Source organism: Anoplopoma fimbria, chromosome 9 (genome assembly GCF_027596085.1).
Source record: "Anoplopoma fimbria isolate UVic2021 breed Golden Eagle Sablefish chromosome 9, Afim_UVic_2022, whole genome shotgun sequence".
Taxonomy (NCBI): domain Eukaryota; kingdom Metazoa; phylum Chordata; class Actinopteri; order Perciformes; family Anoplopomatidae; genus Anoplopoma; species Anoplopoma fimbria.
In genome coordinates, this window is record NC_072457.1 from 1,620,377 (window position 1) to 1,644,437 (window position 24,061).

At 39.0% G+C, this 24,061-nt stretch overlaps 2 protein-coding genes across 2 annotated transcripts; both read right to left on the reverse strand.

Moving 5' to 3' along the window:
- Window positions 1-730: 730 nt before the first annotated feature.
- On the reverse strand, window positions 731-10,589 carry fam83fb (family with sequence similarity 83 member Fb). The gene is made up of 6 exons (XM_054605013.1): window positions 10,301-10,589; window positions 9,705-9,892; window positions 4,777-4,944; window positions 3,988-4,109; window positions 2,242-2,975; window positions 731-1,263 (listed from the first exon to the last, which is right to left on the reverse strand). The coding sequence occupies exons 1-6, from the start codon at window positions 10,581-10,583 to the stop codon at window positions 1,220-1,222; spliced, it is 1,539 nt and encodes a 512-aa protein (XP_054460988.1). The 5' UTR covers window positions 10,584-10,589; the 3' UTR covers window positions 731-1,219.
- A 1,539-nt stretch (window positions 10,590-12,128) lies between these two features.
- grap2b (GRB2 related adaptor protein 2b) lies at window positions 12,129-17,892 on the reverse strand. Its single transcript, XM_054604968.1, has 7 exons — window positions 17,809-17,892; window positions 17,272-17,359; window positions 16,170-16,261; window positions 15,335-15,457; window positions 14,421-14,586; window positions 13,743-13,814; window positions 12,129-12,729 (listed from the first exon to the last, which is right to left on the reverse strand). The coding sequence occupies exons 2-7, from the start codon at window positions 17,347-17,349 to the stop codon at window positions 12,544-12,546; spliced, it is 717 nt and encodes a 238-aa protein (XP_054460943.1). The 5' UTR covers window positions 17,350-17,359; window positions 17,809-17,892; the 3' UTR covers window positions 12,129-12,543.
- Window positions 17,893-24,061: the final 6,169 nt, after the last annotated feature.

Genomic DNA, 24,061 nt, shown 5'->3' on the forward strand with positions numbered 1-24,061 from the left:
ACAATTAAAACTTCTATGATCTATTTATTGTAAACTTCATGGATTAATTTTCACTTCTTTGCATTCTTCAACTACAGTATCTGTTCTACTTTAGGGTGAACATTAAGATGCATGTCTCACAGGAAATAAGATATCTTTAATGCATGCTGTGTGTCACTAAAACGAGTCTTAAAACTAGTGAACGCCTCTTCCTGCTGCAGCTCTGACTTCCTGTTTCAGTGTTGCACCACATCCCACTCGCACCCTCCACCGACCCTCCGTCATCTTCCCCTCAACTTAACCCTCAGTTCCCATCAGGTCTGTGGTTCCTCTATGACAGCTAAGCTGTGAGCAAACAACCAGAAAAGAGAAGCAGGAGAGGCAGCTAGCGGTAGGTTTGTGCGGTGCAATGATCAGTTTTCCATCTTAAATGTTGTAGTACTACTGAGTCTCATCACCAGGTGGAGCCATCATGTTTGAAATGACATGAATAAACAGTTCAATTTCAATGAAAATACATTTTCAGTCACAGAAATGTAACTTGAAAATGATTTGGATCTTTTTCAGACTAGAATTTAAGGACAATCTTTACATCATGGCACATTTAAATCTGTTCTTTATCTGAAACCATTTATTGAACACACTGTAGAAGAGATCCCACAACTTAAAAGTGTGGCTAAAGGACATTGAAATAAACACTATGCATTATTATTTCACAGATAAATGTTAACAAAGAATGTAGAACAGTATTGCACATATAATAAAGGCCCACAGCACCTCATCACCACAGGGGTGACACAGGTATACAACTTTATTTTAGTTTGGTTTTAATTGGTGGGAAAGTCAAATGGAGAAATTAAGAAATCATTGCCAGACAATGTCCTGCTTTAGCTTTCTCAGAGAGGGTCTAACCCATATTTGCTAAATGCCCAGAAATAAAAAACAAGTATGACCAACTTTACATTAAGCAAGCACTCGATCATCAGTCATTAAACCTCTCTGCAACCTACACCAGGTCATTGAGTATCCCAAAGCTTTTTGATTATTGACTTCCATTTTAAATCTTGCACAAAACATGAAAACTGCAGGAATCAGTGCAGCAAGAATGGACATTCATGTGGTCTTCCTGTAAGACGCTGGACAAAGTACGTACAATATTGCACAGTCAAAGGTGAGTGTTAACGTAGAGGAAGTCTTTTTGTAATCCCCTTTAGGAATGTAGTCCGCTCAGTGGTTCGCCTCAGGACACGTTACATTCTTTTCCTCGACGGCGACCCTTAATACCTTTGAGAGAAAAAACAACAGTGACATTATTAGAAAGAGAGATTTGTGAGATGATTAAGATAATTAGGAGGAATTCATCAGTCAGGATGTCTGTAGACATGTTCACAATGTATTATATTATATTTGAAATATGCTTATTTAAGGAATAAACAAGCATCACTCAAAAGTATCGTGGTTCATTTGCTATAAAATAAATGTTTCCAAACTTTTTGGCGTGTGACAATAGAGATGTTCCGATACCACGTTTTCCTTCTCGATACCAAGTACTGATCCGATACCAGTGTGTTAAAAACAAAAATCTATATATAACTATTGTTTTTTAACAGCTGTATACTACTAACCCTGTATGGATATGATTGCTATCATTGCTGTCCATACATGGCCTGGGTGACAGAGAATGAAAGCAATAGAACTTTCTTTTATTATCTATAGTTCGATAGATTTCCAATTAGAAAGTATTCCCAAATTGCTGCCTTTTAGCTAGCTAGCTCTAGCTAACGCTGCACTCTCAGCTAGCACCGGCCTGATCGGTACTGAGCATGTGCAACTCTCAGCAGAGATGAGAAAGAAGCGAGATTACTCACTCCTTTGCCACTTCCATCATAGATTTTGGACGCACGGTTGAAGATGAAGATGGAAGTAGCTAACGAGTTAGCCATCTCGCTTCTTCCTCATCTCTGCTGAAAGTTGCACATGTGCAGTACCGATCGCGCACTCGCGTACTCGCCAATAACCGATCGAGAATTTTAGGCATATCAGAAGCATTTCCGACACTGGTATGGGAACAACTCTAGAACAAAAGACAACTAGTGACCCACTGTTGCAAAAGTCTATTGATTATGACTGAGCCAAGGAGTATTTCTGTCTACATTACAGACAAAAATGATACCCTGCTAATTGTCTTGTGATTTTGGTTGTGAACCACTGAATTAGTTTATTTGTGTATTCTGGATTCAATCCACTTTATTTCTGACTTACACTCATTGTCCTCTGCTGTGTTGATAGTTTGCACAGATTCTGTCCTCTGGCCCAGTTTAGGCTGCTTCTTAGTCCACCATTTAGGTGGAGATTTCACGACAACCTCAAAGTTGTCCTCGTTCTCATCCGTCCTACTGGTTTCTTCGGCACTGTCCGCCGCGCTGTTATCCGAAACTTCCTTACTCTGCGGTTTCTTCCTGGAGAATTTCTGCATCCATGGAACTCGCCCCTTCTTGTCCTGCGTGACTCTGTTGGGCCTCTTGAAGCTTTCGGTGGGGTCTTCCGAGGGCAGCGTACTCATCCGGTCCAGCTTCACACTGCTGGCCACTCGTGGCCTCCCCGGCTCCAACTCCTCAGGATACTCAGCCAGAGCCGACGCCCTCGTAGGTCCCAGCTCCTGCAGAGACCCTGGTGGTCGTGGGACGTTCCCAAACACCAGTGAGTATTTGGGGTTGTGGTATTTGTGCGCTGGCACCTGGATGGGAGCGTTCCGTGAATCCCCTAGGGTGACCTGGAAGCGGGACGTAGTCGCCGGTAGAGGTGGGCGCAAGGTCCCCACTTTGGATCGTGTTGCCTCTTTGGCAGCAGGCGGGCTGACGTGGAACTCCTTGTAGAGGTCCATCTTCTCTGAGACGGCGTAAAGCTCCCGGAAGTCCTGGTCAAAGAAGTCAACCACCTGCCCCGTCATCACAGTGATCATGTTCCGGTCCATACGAGACGTACACCAGGAGAAACTGGGACGGAGACAAGTTTAACAACAGTTTATCAGTTTATTTTTGTGTCCTCTTTGGTTCATCACATTTACAGCAAAGTCATTATATGAAAAAATCATAACAAGACCAACAAGCAAGCGTCAAACACCAAGGCATGCTGATGATGAGAGTTCCAAGCATTAAGCATCAAAGAATTATCCAGTTTATTACAACGTGGGTCTTATTTTTACAGCTTTGACCATTGCTTTTTAGTATTACTGCTTTTAGTTTATATCGTTCCTTTTTAACCTGCCACTGAAATATCTCCAAAACTATTGGATGGGTTATAATGTCATCTTGTATGGAAATCCATGGTCCCCAGAGGATGAATGATAATGACTTTGGATATACTATAGTGCCATCCAACATTTCAATTTGTTTAAAATGTTGGTTTCTGAATAAATTCGTATAACATTCCCATCAGCCTCAACTGTGCTTTGTAAGAAATAGCAAATGCTAGTATGCTAATGCGCTAAGGTTACAGGGTGTAGCAGCTAATCAGAAGCAACATATTTCCAGTAGCTAAGAGTCGCCAAAATCAGACATTTTTTTTAAATATATGAAAAAACATATGAGCTTCAATTTACTTAAATTCCTAAATTTGGTTGTCTTAAAAGCGAGGGTTAATCTTCTTCAAAAACATTATTTGTTATATTTGTTGAAATTCTCTCAAGATAATGATAGCAATAACTAAATAAAACGCTCCTTCAAATATCTTTTTAAAAGATCTGCAATCTGTGGTTGTCCCATGACACAATAGCCATGTTGGTTGTTTACGTTTAAAATGATAATTTGGGGGTTGTGGCTTTGGAGGGAGGCCTGAAGGGACCTCAGTGTTGAAGACTGGTAGACTTTCTTGCTAGATTTAGTAACTTTTGGAGCTAGTGGTTCTAGCTTCTTTTATTGGGAAAGAGTTAGCAACTCAAAAACACATTCTATTCACCAGAAATGGAAATGTTCATTTAAAAAGCATACACTGATAGTCCGACCTCACCTGTAGGAGCCGAACACGACTTTGTCCCCGTCTACCAGCATGTACTTATTGCAGAGTGAACCAGGCAGTCTGCCGAAGGACAAAGCGAAGCCAGTTCCCTGAAGCGTTCTGGTGCGGATGTTCTGCAGCCAGAGGGTCACAGTCAGACCGTAGACAATAAAGACAACACAGCCAGCAGTGTCACCATTTTACTAATTCAGCTGCAAATGCTAGATAGTATTCGTATTAGTATAGTATTTTGATTATGACAATTGTCAGGACCCCTCCCCTAAGTTCACGGCACCACAACCTTCCATTGACTCCATCCGAGTTTGAAGAAATAATGTTTGCTGCATTTATAATTTCACTGGAATGTGCATGTTATTTCTCAGATTATTGCTTTTCTCAACTTCATCTATGATGATTCAAGTCTTCTTCAATACAGCATGATGTTCATTTAGTAAATGATGCTCCATTTAGAGTCAAACAGACCATAAAGCAGGGGATGCTTTAGGGGCGGGGCTACACACTGATTGACAGGTCGACACCAAGGCGTTGCAATGACACATACAACATTCTTCTGTCTGACAAAAGTTTTAGCACAGGTAATTAGTTTGTGGTCAAAATGCTATGCTATGTGTTGGGTTGGGTTTTCCGTGGCCGTGCTATGAAAGTAACTCATATCACTCTCTGAATGGGAGCCCTGGGTTGATGTATTAAAATAAACAATACTTAATAATGTAACATTTGGTCTTCCTCTTACCTCCCGTCTCGGCTACTTTCATCCCCTCTTTAAAAGTACCATCTTACCTTTAAGTGCTGTGAGCCGATCTGCAGCCTGGAGCAAATATCCAGGAAGTGCGGAACGCCTTGGTGATCCAACAGGATGTAAACGGGCACGGAGCGGCGGCAGGCCGCGTCCATCAGGTCCTGCAGGATGTGGACGTCCGTGAGCATGTCCATCACGATCGCTATTACCTGCAAGAGGAAAGACATCGTTTCAAAGTGTTTTAAAGGCAGCAGCAACTCATATTTACATGTTGTTCCATGCTCCTCCACAAGACCCTTAGATCCTCCACTGCTGGGTTTCTAGTTCCTCAAAAAAACCTTAGAAATAGGAAATTGGAGATGCAGCTTTTTTCACTTATGCTCAAAACCTGTGGAGGAGCCGACACAGAGACATTAGAGAGGCAGCCTCTGTTGACATTTTCAAACTTAAAAAACTATCTTTTACGCCAAGCCTTTCTTTTTTAACAGCACTTTATGTGACTCCTCATAACATGTCAAATGTTTTCCAGTTTTTATTCATCTGTTGAAATGTTTTGATTACATCTGTAATGAAAGTGCAAGTGCATGCTTTCTTCTTACCACTTTTACTTATTTTATCTGTAAAAGAAAGGTTTCCTGTTTTTATTTATTTTTTAAATGTGCAGCACTTTGAGCTACACAGTCTATATCATATGTGCTATATAAATAAAAAATTATTATTATTATTATTATTATTATTATTATTATGTTTAATGCAATCAGAAAGTATTCAGACTTTTTTCACATTTTGTTTTGCTACATTTTAAAATGTATTTGTTCCCTCATTAATCGTCATTTAATACCTCAAGAAAGTAAAAACAGGATTTCAGAAATTTCTTTACAAATTTGTTTAAAAGAAAAAATAAATGAAACATCACATTGACATTTGCTTTTAACAGTTGAAATGTAGCTCAGGTGTCAGTCATTTCTCTTGATCACCTTTAAGGTGTTTCTACAGCTGACTGGAGTCCACCTGAGGTTATTTCAACTGATTGGATGTCATTTGGAAAGACACACACACCTGTCTATATAAAGGTCTCACACCTGACACTGCAGAAAGGAGCAAACACCACCATGATCTGGGGAAAGCCACACAGAAAAACAGGGAAATTATATATATAAAAAATATGAAATATACTTTGCCTTTGGGTCAGTTTTTTTTTTTCATATCGTGCCAGGAAGGAAAATACATGGTGACTACTTAAAAGCCTTAAGAGAGTCACTGCTCTGTTTCTCATCTCATTCTCATTACCTTTCTAAGGCTGAGAAAAAGAAAGAACAAAGCGCTTACGGTCAAAATGTCTTGTTAGACAGCTAACAAAGAAACCAGCCGGTGAAACTAATCCGTCTAACTGAAGCACTTCCACATGAAAGAGGCTTAAACGGTTGAGAAAGCTGCTGTTTTATCCCTCTGCTGTGCTCCAGTCAGGCTGACAGATCATACAGAGATTTACAACAACAAAAGGAGATCAGACTTCAGAAGTGCTTTCTCCTCCGTCGTTGGAAAAGTAGAGCTTTGCATTTTGCTTTTACCAAATAAAGGAACTCCTAAGAACCAGTGTTGTGTACTATGTAGGCAAAACCAAACAGATGTACAATGACTTTTTCTGCATTAAACTTCAAATATTTAAAAACTAAAAACAGAAATCAATATAGTAGAGTGTCTAGTTGTGCTGTGTATGTTGCTATTTTGTTAATCATGCACGATTAATTGATGGAAGAAAGTCAACTACAGAACGTTTAAGGTAGACTTAAGAAGGTTTAATGGAAAGTTTAAGGGGGATTACAAGAAGTTTAAGGTCAATTAAGTTAAAGGTCGACTATAGGAAGTTTAATGTAAAATATAGGTCTACTATGGGACTTTTAAGGCCGACTATAGGAAGTTTAAGGCGGACTCAGCTTAGTGCGTCATAGCGGAGGACAGTCAACACAGAAATAATAGCATGTCTGAATTATTTTTGCCTTCTTTCACCAAGTTCGATGACTTCCATGATGTTGGCTCATCTCTGCTTTGCGTTTTCTTTTAATCCTTCATACTGTAAACCTTTGCACATTCCTTGGACCATTTTGCACATTTCTTCGGATATATTGCACATATTTTTATTTGTATTTTTCATTTTCTTCTTCTATATTTATGTTTCTTGATTGTTGCAACACCTGCTTTTAACTTTAGTTTCATTTTCTCTTACTATGTTTATGTTATGCACCAATACACCAAAGCAACTTCCTTGTTTATGTGGAAAAACTACTTCTCATTAAACCAGATTTACATTATGACACGGCAGTTCCAAGTTCCAATTCCAGTAAACCTGCAACCATTTGCTCTGAGACCAGGAGCATTTTACCAAATGTATCACAAATCTGGGCGCAAAACTATCCTCTGCACACATTTGCCGTTGTCAAATTTTGCCCTGAGGGTGGTGCTGAAGGGAATGTGAGGAAAGTCTTACATGAACAAAAAAAAGGTAAAAAAAGAAATTCATAACAATTTTGAAGTAGTTGATGAAGAAACATGGACTCCTCAGTCTTTTAAACTTCATAAATATCAATAAAGCTACAGCAGAAAAACTTGCATGTTAGGACAATCCAATAATCAGATTTGACAGAAATGTGCAGGATTAAAGATTCAGAGAGCGTTAGTCATGTTCAAGCGGAGGATGAAGGTTTAGGAAACGTGCGTCACTCGCCTCCGTCCACTGTTCCCTGAAAAGCGCTGTCATGGAAAAAATGTCTCTTTACAATTTGCAACAAATGTTCCTCTGTTAGGCAGAAAAGGACTGGTTGTTTCCACTTAAGAGTCTCACTGAGGGAAAAGAAAATGCACAACAGAGGCACAAGCTGAGACGTGTGTGGACAGCAGACTCTTACTGAGACATTTACTGTCATAAAGCAAAACTAGAACCGACGAGAACACATTTCATATGTTGGTGAACTGGTTGCTCAACATGTGTTATCTTGATTGTCTGTGTGCATTTCTCATGCTATGAATAACTCCCTGACTCCCTGACTTAAGTTCATTCCACACGTGCAAACCAAACTAAAACACCTACTGAAGGTTTGTTCCACTCTGTTTGTATCTGACTACACCTAAAAAGGTGCAAAGACTTCTTTTTAATTAGGTCTATTAGGAGGTTTAGTACACAGAGAGCTGGGCTGCCTGCTCTGGTTTATTGCAAAAGGAACTAGTGAGTAGAATGCTGATGTATGCTCAACATGACAATAACCGGAAGGCAGAACAACCAGGAAGCAAAGTTGTGTGTACTATAAATCACGTTTTTGTATCACCTTACTGATGTATTTTTGGTTTGAAACCAGGAAGAAGAGAAGAAGAGAAAACACGTGCAAGAAGAACAGAAGAGAAGAAAAGGTGGGGAGGAAAAACAGAGAGGGTATTTCCAAAGAAAGTAAAAGGGAAATCCATAGAAGAGTTTCAAAAATGAATAAACCCTGAGTGAATGTTTGACACTGGAGAGTGACCCAGTTTACAGAGAGGGCAGGGTGAGTGGAGTCACTGTTACTGGGAGGTAACACAGGAGGAACAGATGACTCAGCGGAGCTCCGGCAGCCAATGAGCAAACATGACTGTGGGCAACTCAAACACAGTGTGTGTGTGTGTGTGTGTGTGTGTGTGTGTGTGTGTGTGTGTGTGTGTGTGTGTGTGTGTGTGTGTGTGTGTGTGTGTGTGTGTGTGTGGAGGTATTAACCACTCACATCCATCCACCACACCTACATTGTCCTGCATTAGACATTATTCTCTTCTCTTTAAGAAGATATGACAACAAAATCACTTGTTGCAGTTTCTAAAATGTTAATATCAAAAAGTTAGTTGCTTACAAAAGTATAAAAAAGTTATAGTATAGTACTTCTTTTTCATGCAACTTCATTTATGAGCTACAGTTACAGTTATTCTGACTCAATAGCAATGTAGGTTTCATGACAACAACAATAATCATGTGATTCATGTGGTTATACTGACAGCAGTGCGTGCTTTGTATGAAATGGGGCCAGAGGAAGTGATGCAGGATTCAAGCTGTTGTATTAAAAGCATCATGTGGAGGGTGTTCAGTTATTAACTCACACTTAAACCCCCATAAAGGTGTCCAAGAGGCATGGATCAGTTGCTGAACCACCTCCACCAATGGCCTTTGGTAGTGTTTTTGATAAGAAGGATAAACTTATTACTGATTACTGTGGACCAACATCACACTCTGTCTCATACAGAAACACACTGTTATTGCTGTCACCTCTTCAAGAAGTACTACCCTGAGCCTTCCTCGTAGCACTTATTGCATTCGTATTAGTAGCACTTATTGCACTCGTATAGTTCGCTGCACTTATTGCATTCGTATTTGTTTACTGCACTTATCCTATTCGTAGTAGTTTGTAGCACTTATTGTATTCGGATTAGTCTGTTGCAATTATTGTTTTCGTAGTAATCTGCCTCTGCACTATACTTTTGCTCTGGTTTATGCTTTTAGATGCTTGTTTAAGAAAGGAGATGCACTTATGACTTCTGGTGACTAGTAGTTCTCTTGAATACCTATGTTGAATACACTTCCTGTAAGTCGCTTTGGATAAAAGCGTCTGCTAAATGACTGTAATGTAATGTAATGTAATGTAATGTAATGTTAGCAAGTCTAGAGGAGGGGAATGAATGCATGTTTTTAACTTATTTAATATTCTTTCCTGTTTATTACTTTTATTACTTATTTATAATGCAGTTTTGTTTCCCCGCTGCGGGACATATAAAGGATGCTCTTGTTTCATGAGGATGAAACATCTCATTTAACAACAGCTCACCTCACACCTTTTTTTTATTTCTCTTTCCTTAATTGTGTATTAATTGACATTTGTATTAAGTGTTATATAATGACTAGATTCTCCTTAATAACACGAATGACACTACATGACATGATGAGACTATAACTCACCTTGCTGGCCTCCTGGATGAGTCTCCGCACCACCTCCTTGATGTGAGGTCCGTTTGCTTTGGGCGGGTGTGTGTGCACGGACACCCGGGTGACCCCTCTGAAGAACCCGCCGCCGGACCAGCCCAGGTCCAGAGGGGGCACCTCGGTGTCCGACATCTGGGGCCAGTATGTGGAATGGACCCCGGAGTCTGCATCGGCTCCGGACTCCTCCTCCTCCTCCTCCTCGGATGGCTTTGCTTTGGCACATTTGGCACATTTGGCACAGTTGGCACATTTGGCACAGTTGGCACATTTGGCACATTTGGCACAGTTGGCACATTTGGCACATTTGGCACATTTGGCACAGTTGGCACATTTGGCACATTTGGCACATTTGGCACAGTTGGCACATTTGGCACAGTTGGCACATTTGGCACAGTTGGCACAGTTGGCACAGTTGGCACATTTGGCACATTTGGCACAGTTGGCACATTTGGCACAGTTGGCACAGTTGGCACATTTGGCACATTTGGCACAGTTGGCACATTTGGCACAGTTGGCACAGTTGGCACATTTGGCACAGTTGGCACAGTTGGCACATTTGGCACAGTTGGCACCTTTGGCACCTTTGGCACCTTTGGCCTCTCCATCCTCTCCATCCTCTCCATCCTCCAGGTCGTACTGCCTGAAGGAGCTCACCAGCAGCTTGACCTCTCTGGCGGATAAGAAGTCTTTGGTGTTGTCCTCCTGGAGACGAGTCTTGAAGGCTCCGTCCCCGTTCCTCAGCAGCTCCTCCACGGCTGCGCGCTGCTCCTCGCTGTAGTAGAACTCTGGTTTGGACTCCGGGACTTTGGTTCCGATCTGTCCGTCCTCCATGCACATGAGCTGGGACTCGGCCATGGCTGGTTAACCCACAGCTCCTGGAGAGGCAGAGGTCTGCTTGTGCGTAAAGGCAGGTAGAGCTGGGGACGTTTGCTCACCTGGAGGAGGGGAAAACCAGTGGTGCCTTCAAGAGCAAGAGGAATAACTAGTACTAGAATTAAAAAAAGCAGCACAAAGCGCCTTGATTCAGTGAACAGCACAGTGTTCTGGTGTTGTTTGACATCTGTACCTCACCATTAACATATCAAATAGAATTCATATTTTTAAAAAAAACTAAAAACTGGCATCTTGGGAGTTTACAAGCGGAATGGCCGACTTACAGATGGAACTTGAATGCACCCTGCAATTACAAAAATCACCCCTAGTAATAAACTGAGCAAACATACATAGGCCAGCCCAGATAGTCAGTGATAAGCCTGAACAGAACAAATGATAAAGGGACGACATGATGAATTATATTTCAGTTATTGTGTTTTTTCACTGCTTTATTTTATTATTTTATTATTTTGATTTGCTACATTTTTTTTTATTTGTTATTTTGATTTACTACATTTTTTAAATTTAATTTAATTTATTATTTTGATTTACTACTTTTTTTAAATTTAATTTAATTTATTATTTTGATTTACTACATTTTTTTTAATTTTTTTAAATGTATTATTTTATTTTATTTTTATAGTATGAAAATTAACTGAACTGGAGGAGGAGGAGACATTACATTATTACATTACAGTCATTTAGCAGACGCTTTTATCCAAAGCGACTTACAGGAAGTGTATTCAACATAGGTATTCAAGAGAACTACTAGTCACCAGAAGTCATAAGTGCATCTCCTTTCTTAAACAAGCATCTAAAAGCATAAACCAGAGACGCTGCTTGTAGTTGTAGTTCATATATAGTGGGTCAGGATTAAACAGATAGTTTGTGTCTGCAGCTAGATGTGCTTCAACTTGCAGTGACGTTTTGTTTTCCCACTTGGCAGCATAAACAAGTTGGACAACAACTGACATACCATCACTTTTTAGAATAATATGATATTATTTCCTCTTATAAACACAACAAGCATAAAGGGAGCTACATTATCATTCATTTGGGGTCCTTTTTTGGTCACCTGATACATTTAAGTCCAATTCTCTCTTTCTTTTAGCTTTTGTTTTTGGTCTCCACCAACTCCTGAGGGTAAAAAACGTCTCTACAGCTGCTGAATGTTCCACTGTGTTCACTTGGTGCTAGACAAGTATCGTACAGTTGTGTTTACGGTGCATTAAAACAGCTGTTTGACGCTATGAGAGCGGGAAAGTGAATCAAAACAGACGCATAAACAATGAAACTTAAACGCTGTGAAACTATAAAGATCCATAAAGCTGCAGATTCACATTGTCATTTGATATATTATAACAAAATACTGATAATAGCTGCTTTAAAGCATCAAAAGTAAAATAATTCGTCATGAAAAATGGCACCATTTATCATCCAAAAAATAATCAGAACATAACTGAGGCATAAATGTGGATGAACAGCATTTTAATGTTGTTGTTTTTATAAAGTGATCAAATGCTTTAATTGTAAAAAACTTATTGTGATAAGTAACAAGAAGCAATGATATTAATGTAGTAGAGTAAAAAGTACAGTATTCCCTTCTGAGGTGTAGTTGAGTAGAAGTATAAAGTAGCATCAAATGAAAATACTTGAGTACAAGTACTTCTAAACTTTACTTAAGTAAAGTACTTGAGTGAATGTACTAGGTTACATTCCACAACTGGACACAGGAAAGGTGAAAATGTATGAATTTTGTTTTCAAATAGATTTTCAAGTTTTATTAATAACATAACAATTTGAAAATGATGTTTTTGTTTTTCACGTTTTATGCTGCTGGTTTATAGTTCAGGGTTGTGACTGACTGTAAGTGAGGATTAAACGAAGTATTGGAAACAAAGAAGTTGTTGCAACGTGTTTGTGTTTGTGTCCTCCGCTCCTCTCAGATGGGTTGGGTGTAGTTGCAGGGGAACAGGCCGATTTGGCCCCTCAGCTGGCCTCTCCACCAGGTCTCGTCGGAGCACTCCAGGACCTTGATCACGTCGCCGGCGTTGAACTGAAGCTCGTCCTTCTCCTCAGCGTTGAAGCTGTACAGAGCTTTGACCTGCAGCCCGGAGGAGGCTTGTTGCTGGTTTCAGAGGAGGAGGAGGAGGAGGAGGAGGAGGAGGAGGAGGAGGAGGAGGACAGACGGGATGAGATACAGAACACAGACGGACAACACAGCTCTGATATTGTAAATACAGAAAGTTTTTTCTCTCTCGGTTTATGAAGTTTGTGCATCCGTCTGTTTCAACCTCCCATTTTCTTGTGAGCTTCGATTTCCAGACAGTCGTACCAGAATTTAATTTGGCAAAAAAAAAAGGTTTCATTTTTGCTGACGAACATGTTCTGTTTAATAATAATAATCTTTTCTGGAGAGGCTTTAAAGGCCTAGTGTGTAAGATTTAGTGATATCTAGTGGCTACCTTTATCAATACTCTGTGTTTCTACATGAATACATAATTGCTTTAAAAAACAGACGTATAAATAAATAAATAAATAAATTCAGAACAGGATTAGAATTGAATTTAAAAACATATACAAATATTGTTCCTAGAGCAGCCACAATTATGTTTATAACAACAAAGTCACTCTGTAAAGTCATTAATATCTCACTGGAAACAAATGTGAAATATTAATAAAGTAGATAACACTTCTGGGTGAAGTTTATAAAGAATGAAGAACACAGACATCCGTCATTCCTCCTGTCTTCTGTTCACCTGTCTTCTTTTTCTCAGCCAGTAAAGAAGTTTACAAAAACATCATTTAGCCGATCTTTTGTTCTGTGCTTGTGTAAAGCGGCATTTGCCGATTGAATTAGGTTTCACTTTCTTTTACATGTCCGATGTATTGGCTTTTTACTGGCAAATATTTTATTGCACATACAGAAACAAGCATGGTTGCCGTCAACTCGAGTATCCTTCACTTCACCAATTCATCCCCCCTAAATGTTACACACTGCATTTATAACATGCAGCCATTGCATTTAACACACACACACACACACACACACACACACACACACACACACACACACACACACACACACACACACACACACACACACACACACACACACACACACACAGTGCTGTTGAGTACCTGTCCTGGTGCAGGTGTAGGTGAGAAGAGTGGAGGAGCGGTGGGAAGCGGTACATTTTCTGAGCCTTGCCGCTGTTGAGACCCAAACATATATATTAAAAAAAACTTTTTTATACTTCTTCACTGTATTTATATTATATTTAAAATAAAAGTATACTTCTGTTTACTGTATTTATAATTTATATCACTATATTTAACAGTTTTATACTTCTGTTGACTATATTTTTTATTTTAACATTTTTATATACATCTGTTCATTATATGAACTTTTTTTTATATTTCCGTTCTCTGTATTTATAATTTATATATTTATAATTAACTTTTTTTAATTATTGCTTGCTATATTAATAGCATTATATTTAACAATGTTTTTAAGTCTGCTCACTGTATTTTATCATTATATTGAACTCTTATTTTAATTCTGTTCATTATATTTATAGCACTATATTTAACTTCTTTTAAGTCTGTTCACTATATTTATATCATTATATATACATTTTTGTACAGAATAAAGTCCTTATTTTATTATTATGGTATCTATAACAATGCCTTTACATTCTTCTACTACAGTGAATGTTTCCTCTCAAATGCTAATTACAGTATCTTACAATAAGTGCACATTTTCTATATCAGTTGAGTCCATCACACACATTAAACTCCCTCCAGCATGTTTCCTACCTGTTGCTGTCGCGTCTCCTTTAGGAATATTTTAGTCTCTTTGGAGATGGAGTTGTGTTTGTAATATTCCACCAGCTGGTTGAGAGACGGGAACTTCTCTGTCCAGATGTAATACTGCCCTCTGCTGTCCCGCAGAACCTTGAAGTGCTTCACATCTGCTGCGTGTCTGCAGAGGAGAGACACACAGAGAAGGCTTTATTTTTCTATATTTACACTTTCTATATCTGTCTGCCTCTGAGTTTGAGGAAATGAAACCTGCTGATCTTTTCATCCGTTGTGAATACCAAAGGGGGAAAATATTATGTTTTTATTACATTGTTCCACAGCCCCTATCACAAAATGTTTAAGAAACAATGACATTAAAAAAATGCCCCAAGTTATAGTGTTTGAATGCTAATAAAGCATCGCATTGGACCTGGGTGTGTGTTATTTATTTCAACACAGTCTCACAACAATTCGTGAAATAGTCACAAAATAAAATCTATTGTTTTCTTGTTCGGGGGCACGAATTGTTTTTTTTCGTGTCACTCGGAACAACTTTCTTTTCATGACGACTTAGGTTTAGGCAACAAAACCACTTTGTTAAGTTAAGGAAAAACATCATGGTTGAATTAGGTTTCGGTTCGGTTAAGGAATGAAATCCACAAACAAAATGTATTTGATCAGAAAAAGTTCAGAGAAAAACTGCAAAACAAAACCAAAAATCTGAAACTGGATGCTTCTCGGCCTGTAGCTTATGCTAATGCTAGTATCTTAGGAGCTGCGTCCTTATAGCAAAGCTGCCTGCAGCATTCTATAAACCTACATACCGATCAACTAAAACAGTAAAAGTTCCTTTTTAGCTGTCACTAATTACACAGATGCAACAAACATGTTCAGCTTTATATGCTTTTATAGAGACACCCTGAATGCACCTGACAGTGACGGAGAAGTCACCCTTAACTGACTTTTGGCTCCCCCGTATGAGGAAGGCCCCCTGGGGCTGTTGTATCAGCTTCTCCCGGGCGTCGTCCCGGCTGAAGTCCTCCTGGTACCAGCTGAAGTCACCAAGGAGGGGAGGAAGGAAACGACAAGAGGTCTTAAAGTTAAGAGTATAGTACGGTAAGTTAAGAGAGAAACAAAGTCATGACGGCGATGAAGGAAAGATGAGTTAATCCAAATATTCATGGGAGAAAGCGTGGGTAAACATGAAGACACTTGAATGTAACCGTGTGTGAGAATGTGTTTTAGTGCCATCTAGTATATGTATCTATATAGAATTTTAATTACAAATAAATTCAGAACAGATTAAGAAGTTATAACTAATCCAAGCAGCGGTGGCCAATTGAATTAGGTTTCACTTGTGTTTACATGTTCACAGAAGTATTGGCTTTTTACTACAAATACAAATATTTTATTGCACGTACAGTAACGAGCGTAGTTACCGTCACCTTGATTAATAAAAAATGCTAATGAAAGTCAAATAAAGTCTTACAATGCTGTTTAAATGTCGGTAGATTTATTATTCCTGGTCTCATCATTACATTGTTTTGGCTTTAGCTAAATTTAGAATATTAAATAAAAAATATGTTAATGTTGTTTATATTAAAGGTAACACCAATGATAAAGAAACTGCAGATTAATTATTTAATAAAATATACAAAAATAATAAAAAATAGATTAAGCTCAACTTTTTGTGGATTCATCAATTTCAGAAGTTAGTTAATGTTACTAAATGTGAAATAGTCTTTGGCTGTCTGTGAATTTTACCTGGGCAGATGAATGTTGATGAAGTTTTTGGGTACAACCCCTTCCCTTCCTGTGAGTCCTGCTGTGTACCAGTTTCCAGTGGTGGGCAGAACCTGGCACAGTGGGACACAATCCCATGAGACACGTTCACGCTCACTTAAAGACTTTCTTTGTATACTATGCTGATTTGGAGGTACGACAAATATATAAATTGTCCTATATATTATATTTATTCAACAATGTAAAAGAACTATATATTTTTTTCCCACAACATTCTGGTACCTGGAGCAACATAAACCATTTTTTTTCCATATTCTTATTTTCATCCATCAAGAAAAAGCCAATCTTGGAGATCTTGAATCGGAGCTAGCTTGTCTATATTGTACATCTTTTCTTCATTCATCATACAAAAAAAAAAAAACAAGCCAACAAAACTTGCTAGCCCACGCTAACTAAGGTTTTAAGAGAATTATTATTTTACCTCCACACATGGTACACCGTTCTTATCTACAGTCTATGGCTCCAACCACAAAATATGTCCCCATGTTTACTAACAGAAAGTTGTTCTATATTTAAAATTTTGCTTTGCGGTCAAAACATATTTAGAAACTTGTACTTTACTCCTCACCTTTGCTATTTTGCTTTGTGGACTACTTTTTGTAAGACTTCTGTCAAGAAGAAAAACTGTTGTGAAAATAGTAAATAAACGTGTATTTGTGCAGCAGGATGCAGTTTCGTAACACGTTTCATAACCTGCTGCACTAACTATCAAAAAGTGCTGTGAAGAACAGTGACAACACCATGCAAATTCTGTTCCATTCTCCCAGAACTTAATGAATGTCCAGTCATGTAGGTGACAGTTTATTTACATGGAAATGTAAATGTTCATCTCGACAGTCCGTAATTTGAATACTTTTCATGCACGGAGCTATTCATCACTTGAAGGGCGTCTTTTAAAAACACAAAGCAGGAACTATGTAGAAACTGATGGTTTTGGTGTGAGTGTGTTGCATAGCATGTGTGTGTGTGTGTGTGTGTGTGTGTGTGTGTGTGTGTGTGTGTGTGTGTGTGTGTGTGTGTGTGTGTGTGTGTGTGTGTGTGTGTGTGTGTGTGTATTCCTCACCACCAACAGATCTCCCTTTCTGAAGCTGAGCTCATCGCCAGCTTTAGCTTCATAGTCGTACTTGGCTGTAGCCTCCATGGTGAAGCAGCTGGGAGAAATGTAGAAGAAATAAAATGTAAAAAGGCTTAAAATGTGTTTTAAATGATAAAAACAGGTCCTCACTACATGTTGAAACACAGGCATTACAGGAAACATGACATCTCAAATACTTTTCATCAAAAATGACCTCAGTTTAAGCCAGATGTCTTTGCAGTTTGACTGTAATGCATTTTAAAAGGGCTGACGGTGTAATAAATGTTTTATCCACAGGAAAAAGCACCACAAAGAAGCTTTAACCTCTCGCTCATTTTTCTTTCATGCACATTAAAAGAAAAAGAATTGACAGATGAAATCAATAAGCTATCACAGAGCTTCACCTGGACTCATTCAAGGAAAGTGAAATTGGATCCAGAGAGGAAACTCTGTATGACAGCATGCAACAAACAAATACCTCCAATATGCCTCGTTGAAGTGAATGATCAACCCGGAGCTACTCACCACAAATGTGTCGGTCCTCCCTGCAAAGCATGAATCCACAAAGAGAAGTGACAAACTCCTGCTGTCTGCTCACAGGAAGCACCGTCGGACCACAGCTGCTGGTGAGAAACACTTCCTGTCACTGCTGACCACTCACACACTCACACACTCACTGTCACTGTCACACTGAAACAGACGCAGGTGCAAAGACACGATGAGATAGAAAGTTTAGAAAGTTACACCTACAAGAACTAATACTGGATGAACTAAAAAGCAACATTTCAGCCTAAAGGAACGGCATTATCGGCAGCTGAATCTCTTTTTTTTCACCTGTTAATAACCATCATTTATAAATAGTTAATAGTTATTTTACTAATAACAATGAAATAATCATGTTTACAAAGATTGCTGAGAGAGTTAACTCCTCGTTAGCCAAACAGGGAATGTGTAAATGATGTAAATTATGGAGCTTTAATAACCAGAAAAACAAAATAGATCTACTTGAAATCAATAACCCACCTGACACAGCCCTGCTAGTAATACAGTTTATAGTACGTTTTATAATATGAAAAAAGAAACTATTTTGTTTTATTTTATTTATTTTGTTATAATTAATCCTCAGTCTTTCAAATCATGCATCTATTGTTCTCTTTTTTGTTTGTTTTTAAATATTGCTATGTGAAGTACTTTGGGCTGCATGTTTATTTGAAGGGGTGTCATATAAATAAAGTTGAGTTAAACTTTTAGGTGATATTTTAGTTGTGGTTTCCTGAATGTGGTTGCTTATGTGAAGCTTCTGCATGTCGTACCGTTCTGTACATCTGTTTACATGCAGTTAGGTGGGACTTAACACAGCTTTACTTAACCTCTCAAAGTTCATTTAGCTCGTTGGTGTTGAAACCTAACGGTCCTGACTGTTGAAGGAGATGTGGAAGCTCTGATAAGAGGGAACTGAAGTGTTTATCTGATCTTTAAAAGTCATCGCTCTACAGGCCTGCAGTCGGTTGTGAAACAGAAGGAGGCTTCCTTATCTGTGGTAGGATGTTACGTCGAGTTGCAGTGATTATTTTCCCCATGTGGTGGCAGCAGATTGTAGGAAAGAAATATAATGGACATCAGTTCATCAGAGACACAAACTTATCCTGGTCTCTAATACACAGAGGGCGACATTACACCACATTTATTATAATTTTTTCTACAGACTTCAGTCATTTGAGTTTCAATTAAAAACGCTGTTTATTTATTGTCGAGGCAGAAAACAATGTAGCCTAAATTGTTGATTAGAACAAATCTTATTTTTTTTAATTGTGTGCATTGTTTCTGTGGTAAACACTGGCTCATTTACTGAAGAGGAAGTAACATAAAAAACACAAGGTTACAAAATTCAGAAATACAGAAATCTGTAGTTGAACATATGAAAATCTAGGTACATTTTTTCAAAAGGGGCCAAAAGACTGCAAGGAACAAATAAAACCAAAAAGATTCCCTAAAAAAAAATCAGATTTAGAATAACAATAATCACCTCTTGACTCGACTACTGCAACAGCAACTACGATGCATCCAAAACTCAGTTACCCAGCAGTCCACTCACCAGGGACCTACCTTTCTACCTTGTAAAATGCTTTTTGAGTACCTATTTTAAGGCGCTATAAAAAATAAAATATCATATATATATTTTTAATGCTTATATCACACAGGCTTCAATTGTTTTGGCGGGTGAAAGGGCACCTTTCACAATAAAAGCCCTAGAAATATGCACTGTGTAACTGTTTACCAGAGGGAAGTCATATTCACTCAGAGCGTTTCACTAAACAGGAAACTAAACAGAGCGTGTATGAATAGTTTTGATGCAAAATATTATTCATGTTCTGCGTGACGCTGTGTGAAGGCCTTTAGTTTTGCATTTCAACCTTTTAGGGTGCACGGAGAAAACGACATGGATTCTTTTTTCATCTTATTTGTGCAGCAAAAGTTGTGCATTCCTTTTTAAATGTCACCCCTCCCTCTCTGCCTCTTCATATTCAACGTCAGCCTCAGTCCTGAATGCTCAGATCCCCGAGTGTGTCGTTCAGTCAGGATTTGATCCTGAAATGGGGCTCAGAAAAATGAAAAGAAAAGCCAAAGCAATCAGCATTCTGGCTGTGAGACGGTTGATGAATGTTCTCCACGTGTAGATGTTTGCCACGGTGACCTCCAGCTGCTCGTGCATGTTATTAAGCATCAGGAATAAACAAAACTGCTACGGGTGTTATTATTATAAGAGGTATTGTCGTGTGCTGTGTTTGACTGTTTGATGGCCTGAGTCACATCATGACAGAGCTCATAAAACTCTGTTCAAACAGGAGGAGAGGAGTCGTATAAACGTCTCAGTGCGGAGCGGCCGTTCAGAGTTTACAGGCCCGTTAACGCTGCTCGTGGCTCTGTGTGTGCTCTGCAACAGCTTTCATCTGGTGAGTGAATGCAAAAAAGGGAGAGGAGGGAGAGAGGGGTGTGTTTGATGAGAGAGAGGAAGAGATTCATGATAAATATTCAGCTCGTCTCTCTCCTCCCAAACCTCTGACGAGGCCGAGGGGGAGTGAAGGAAGGGAGGGAGAAAGGAGGTTTTATATTCTACAAAACAGCTCTCTGAAAACTCTCAAAAACACACAAAAAAAGACAAACACTACATTTTCAAACTACAACAAAGGGACAAAAAAAAGCACGATAAAGTCTACTAGGAACAAGTTTGGAATTAAAAATGTCAGAACAATCACAATCTCAAGTTGACAAAAGAAAAGAGGTCCTCTCTCTCTAACAGATCACGTCCCGTCAGTTTAAGGAGTGACTTTTATCCATATCACATCAATACTTTAAGCTTATAAACATGATAGTTCTGAACCAGAATGTAAATATTGAGAAAAGCAGCAGCAGCTATTGCATCTCTTAAAGGTAGATCCCTCCTCTGTTGCTTTTGAATCAAGGGTGTAAAGACAGAAGAATAACGCTCTGAGATGCCTCCAGTGGGGACAGACTGTTAACAAGCTGCTGGAGAGGATCCTCAGCACTGATGTTGAGGAGCAGACTTGAGACCAGCTCTCGACCATGAGGACTCAAGCATCGACCCTGTCCAATGAAATCCGGCTCCACTGGTGGCTGACCCCCTGACCTCTCTGCAGAAAGGGCCTTCAGTGGAACCTTTGAGAATCACTACTGATGGTGCCTTCAGGTCCTATCGGCGGTGTTGGAGGTTCGGATGTTCCCACAGAAAGCAGTCCGACTCCGGAAGACGCTGGAAGACGTGAAGAGTCGGTCCGGGTGGGTCAACTTCTTGTATTTTCTCCTGTTACTAAACTAAATCTTTCTTCCACCTTTTACTGAATTAAATAAAATGTGTGACAAAAAAAAGTAAAGATACAAATAAAACAAACTCAAGGTGTCATTTTGTTTCTTAAAGTTTAAGTTCTTAGCCAAGCTTTCATTAGATGTTTCCGTTTATTTGAAGAGAAAAAAACTAAACATTTGTTGGTTTATTTGATAGGTCAGGAAACATAAGATACCCGTCACCATGGCAACAGCTCCCGTGTGGGTCCTGCTATATCGCATCCAGCTCTGAAACGACCCTCATTACAATATCATATCATGCATATTCATCCCATGTGGATGACGCACAGACAGGAGGCCGGGTCACGAAGGAAAGCAGGAACTACGGACTGAACCGAGGGAGGCTCGGAGAGGAGCAAATACCTGCACACACACACACACACACACACACACACACACACACACACACACACACACACACACACTCTCACACACACACACTCACACACACACTCTCACACACACACACACACACACACACACACATACACACACACACTCTCACACACACACACACACACACACACACATACACACTCACACACACACACACACACACACACACACACACACACACACACACAGTTGAATAATTCAGCAGAACTGTGTGTGTGTGTGTGTGTGTGTGTGTGTGTGTGTGTCTTTCGTTTAATGACAGGTTCCTGTGCTTCAGTCTGGTCCGGTTTCATCCAGACCACTCAGAACCAGACATGATCCAGATTATAGTGTCACAATATATAGAATTTTGTATATTTTCTAAATTAAAATAATAACCACAAACATTTGCTATGAATGTCTTTTTAATTTGTTTGTTTTCCATTGGAAGAAACAATGAAAAAAAACAAAAAAACCCTGAGGAATGAAGGACGGACTCTTTGTAGAACGAGATATTAGCTTTTTGCATCGATATCGGTTCAGATTTTGGCTGATAAGCAACAAAAACATTTAGAACAGAAACGTTAAAGTTTTAGGTGTTTTGAAAAACTGTCGGTTTGTCAACAAGAGAGTTAAACTTGACTTTTCAACTGTAAAATGTCTATTTAATGAATCATATTTTTAACTCCCAAATATCCACATCAGCATCAGCCTCTAAAATCTAGTATCGGTATCATTTTATGGATTATTATATTACGTAAGTATGTATTCAGTTAAACAATATATTCTATATTATTCTCATTGTCAAAAAATCCCATTAGAAGACCACCTACAGTACTTTTCTATTTCCTGGGCTTTGTCTGTGGCTCTCAGCCTCATTGGTTAGAAATATATCTCTCTCTATGAGAAAAAGAGTGTTATTTTAAACTAAACTAAAGAAAAACTTGTTATCAGGATCAATTCATTGGTGGTTTGGTTCTTTTAAATGGTTTTGTAAACAAAAATAAAAATCAAATAAAGCCGGTCTGATCCTTTAATGTTTCTTTAATAGAATATAAATGTATTTTTGTAGGTCTCTACACGTTTACGTCTGTAATCTTTGTCATTTTCTATCAACAAAGAACGACACAGCACCGTTTTGTAAGAGATAAACATTTTGCCCTGTATTAAAAACCTCTGAGCCTGAACCCTCGACATCTGTTCGCCTGGACTGGAGTGCCAACGATTTGCTCGGGTTGATTTGAACACTTGTTGGAGAGGCTGTAGATCTCAGACAGAAAGAATGAAAAGAAATTGAGGCAGGAAATTGGAGTGACAGAGAGAGAGAGGAAGGCTGATGAGGTTCTGGCTCTCGAGTGCAGAGAATCTGCATAATAAGTGATCTCCCTTTTTCCATAAACATGTTCCCGAGAAAACTCCCAATCAAGTATCACAGATTGGTCGACAGATGAGGACTTCTGAAGAGTCGGACTGAGCCGCTCAAATCACTCAGCGTTGACTGCCAGAGCTTCAGACGCACAGTTACTCATGTGTCTGAATACAGAAAGGAAGACAGTGTGAAGAGACACAGCAGCTCCTACAAACACCATCATGAGTATTAACATAAATACATCACATTTCCTGGAGCTGGAAAGTGTTGCTGTGGAGAAGGACGTCTGGAGGACCCTCCTCAGCTTGCTGCCCCCGCGACAGGTCATTTGGATGAAACTTCACACAAATTCCCAACAAAACAGAGACAAACTCTGTTCATAGAGGTGAATCCAGGTGAGTAACGGTCCCTTGATTTCCCTCATTAAGTCTCTGTCAATAGCAAAAGAGGAAATCTAGATAAAAAAGATGATTATATAGAGATATACCTCACAAATCTGATATAATTGGGATGTGGATTCTACTAAACGGGGTTCAATATGAGGGAGATTCATATCAAATATGTTGTACATGCAGAGAATACAGAGAGCTCTGGCTAAATACCGACACCGACCAGCAGGGGGCAGGAGAGCGCCACAGTCTGAGAGGAAGATGTGTGTGACTTTATTAATGCACACAACACACACACACACACACACACACACACACACACACACACACACACACACACACACACACACACACACACACACACACCACACACACACACACACACACACACACACAATTTAACTAATACATATCAGCATGAAACTTCCCCAGTTGATCACTTAGATTAAGACAAATATTGTTTGTATCACATGTTTTCTGAAATTATATGTTTAAATATGCAAATGAGTAAATATGTGCTTATTTTGAGACATTTCCAGAACCTAAATCTGAACATTGGATAGACCAGGTTCAACATTCTTGTTTCATTTTGTTGAGATATTAGAGCTAAAGGTTTGTACGGAGGGAATTTTTGATATGTCTTTATATCACACCATAAATCACAAAATACTGTCAACACACCGAAAAAATGTATCCATTTTCTCCATGTTTTTAGTGATAAATTGTTGTATAAACCAGGTTATGAATGATATATAAACAAACCCCTCTGTAGAAACCTTCA

Excerpts from the sequence above, each read along its gene's own strand:
- fam83fb (XM_054605013.1), bottom strand. The coding sequence starts at position 10,583 with ATGGCCGAGTCCCAGCTCATGTGCATGGAGGACGGACAGATCGGAACC. Across the intron at positions 9,893-10,300 it reads AGGTGCCAAAGGTGCCAAAG|ACTCCGGGGTCCATTCCACA; the intron begins GTGCCAACTGTG and ends GAGCCGATGCAG. Across the intron at positions 2,976-3,987 it reads GTCGTGTTCGGCTCCTACAG|TTTCTCCTGGTGTACGTCTC; the intron begins GTGAGGTCGGAC and ends TCTCCGTCCCAG.
- grap2b (XM_054604968.1), bottom strand. The coding sequence starts at position 17,349 with ATGGAGGCTACAGCCAAGTACGACTATGAAGCTAAAGCTGGCGATGAG. Across the intron at positions 15,458-16,169 it reads ATCAACATTCATCTGCCCAG|CTGGTACCAGGAGGACTTCA; the intron begins GTAAAATTCACA and ends TGGTGACTTCAG. Across the intron at positions 12,730-13,742 it reads CTACACCTGCACCAGGACAG|CAACAAGCCTCCTCCGGGCT; the intron begins GTACTCAACAGC and ends CTCTGAAACCAG.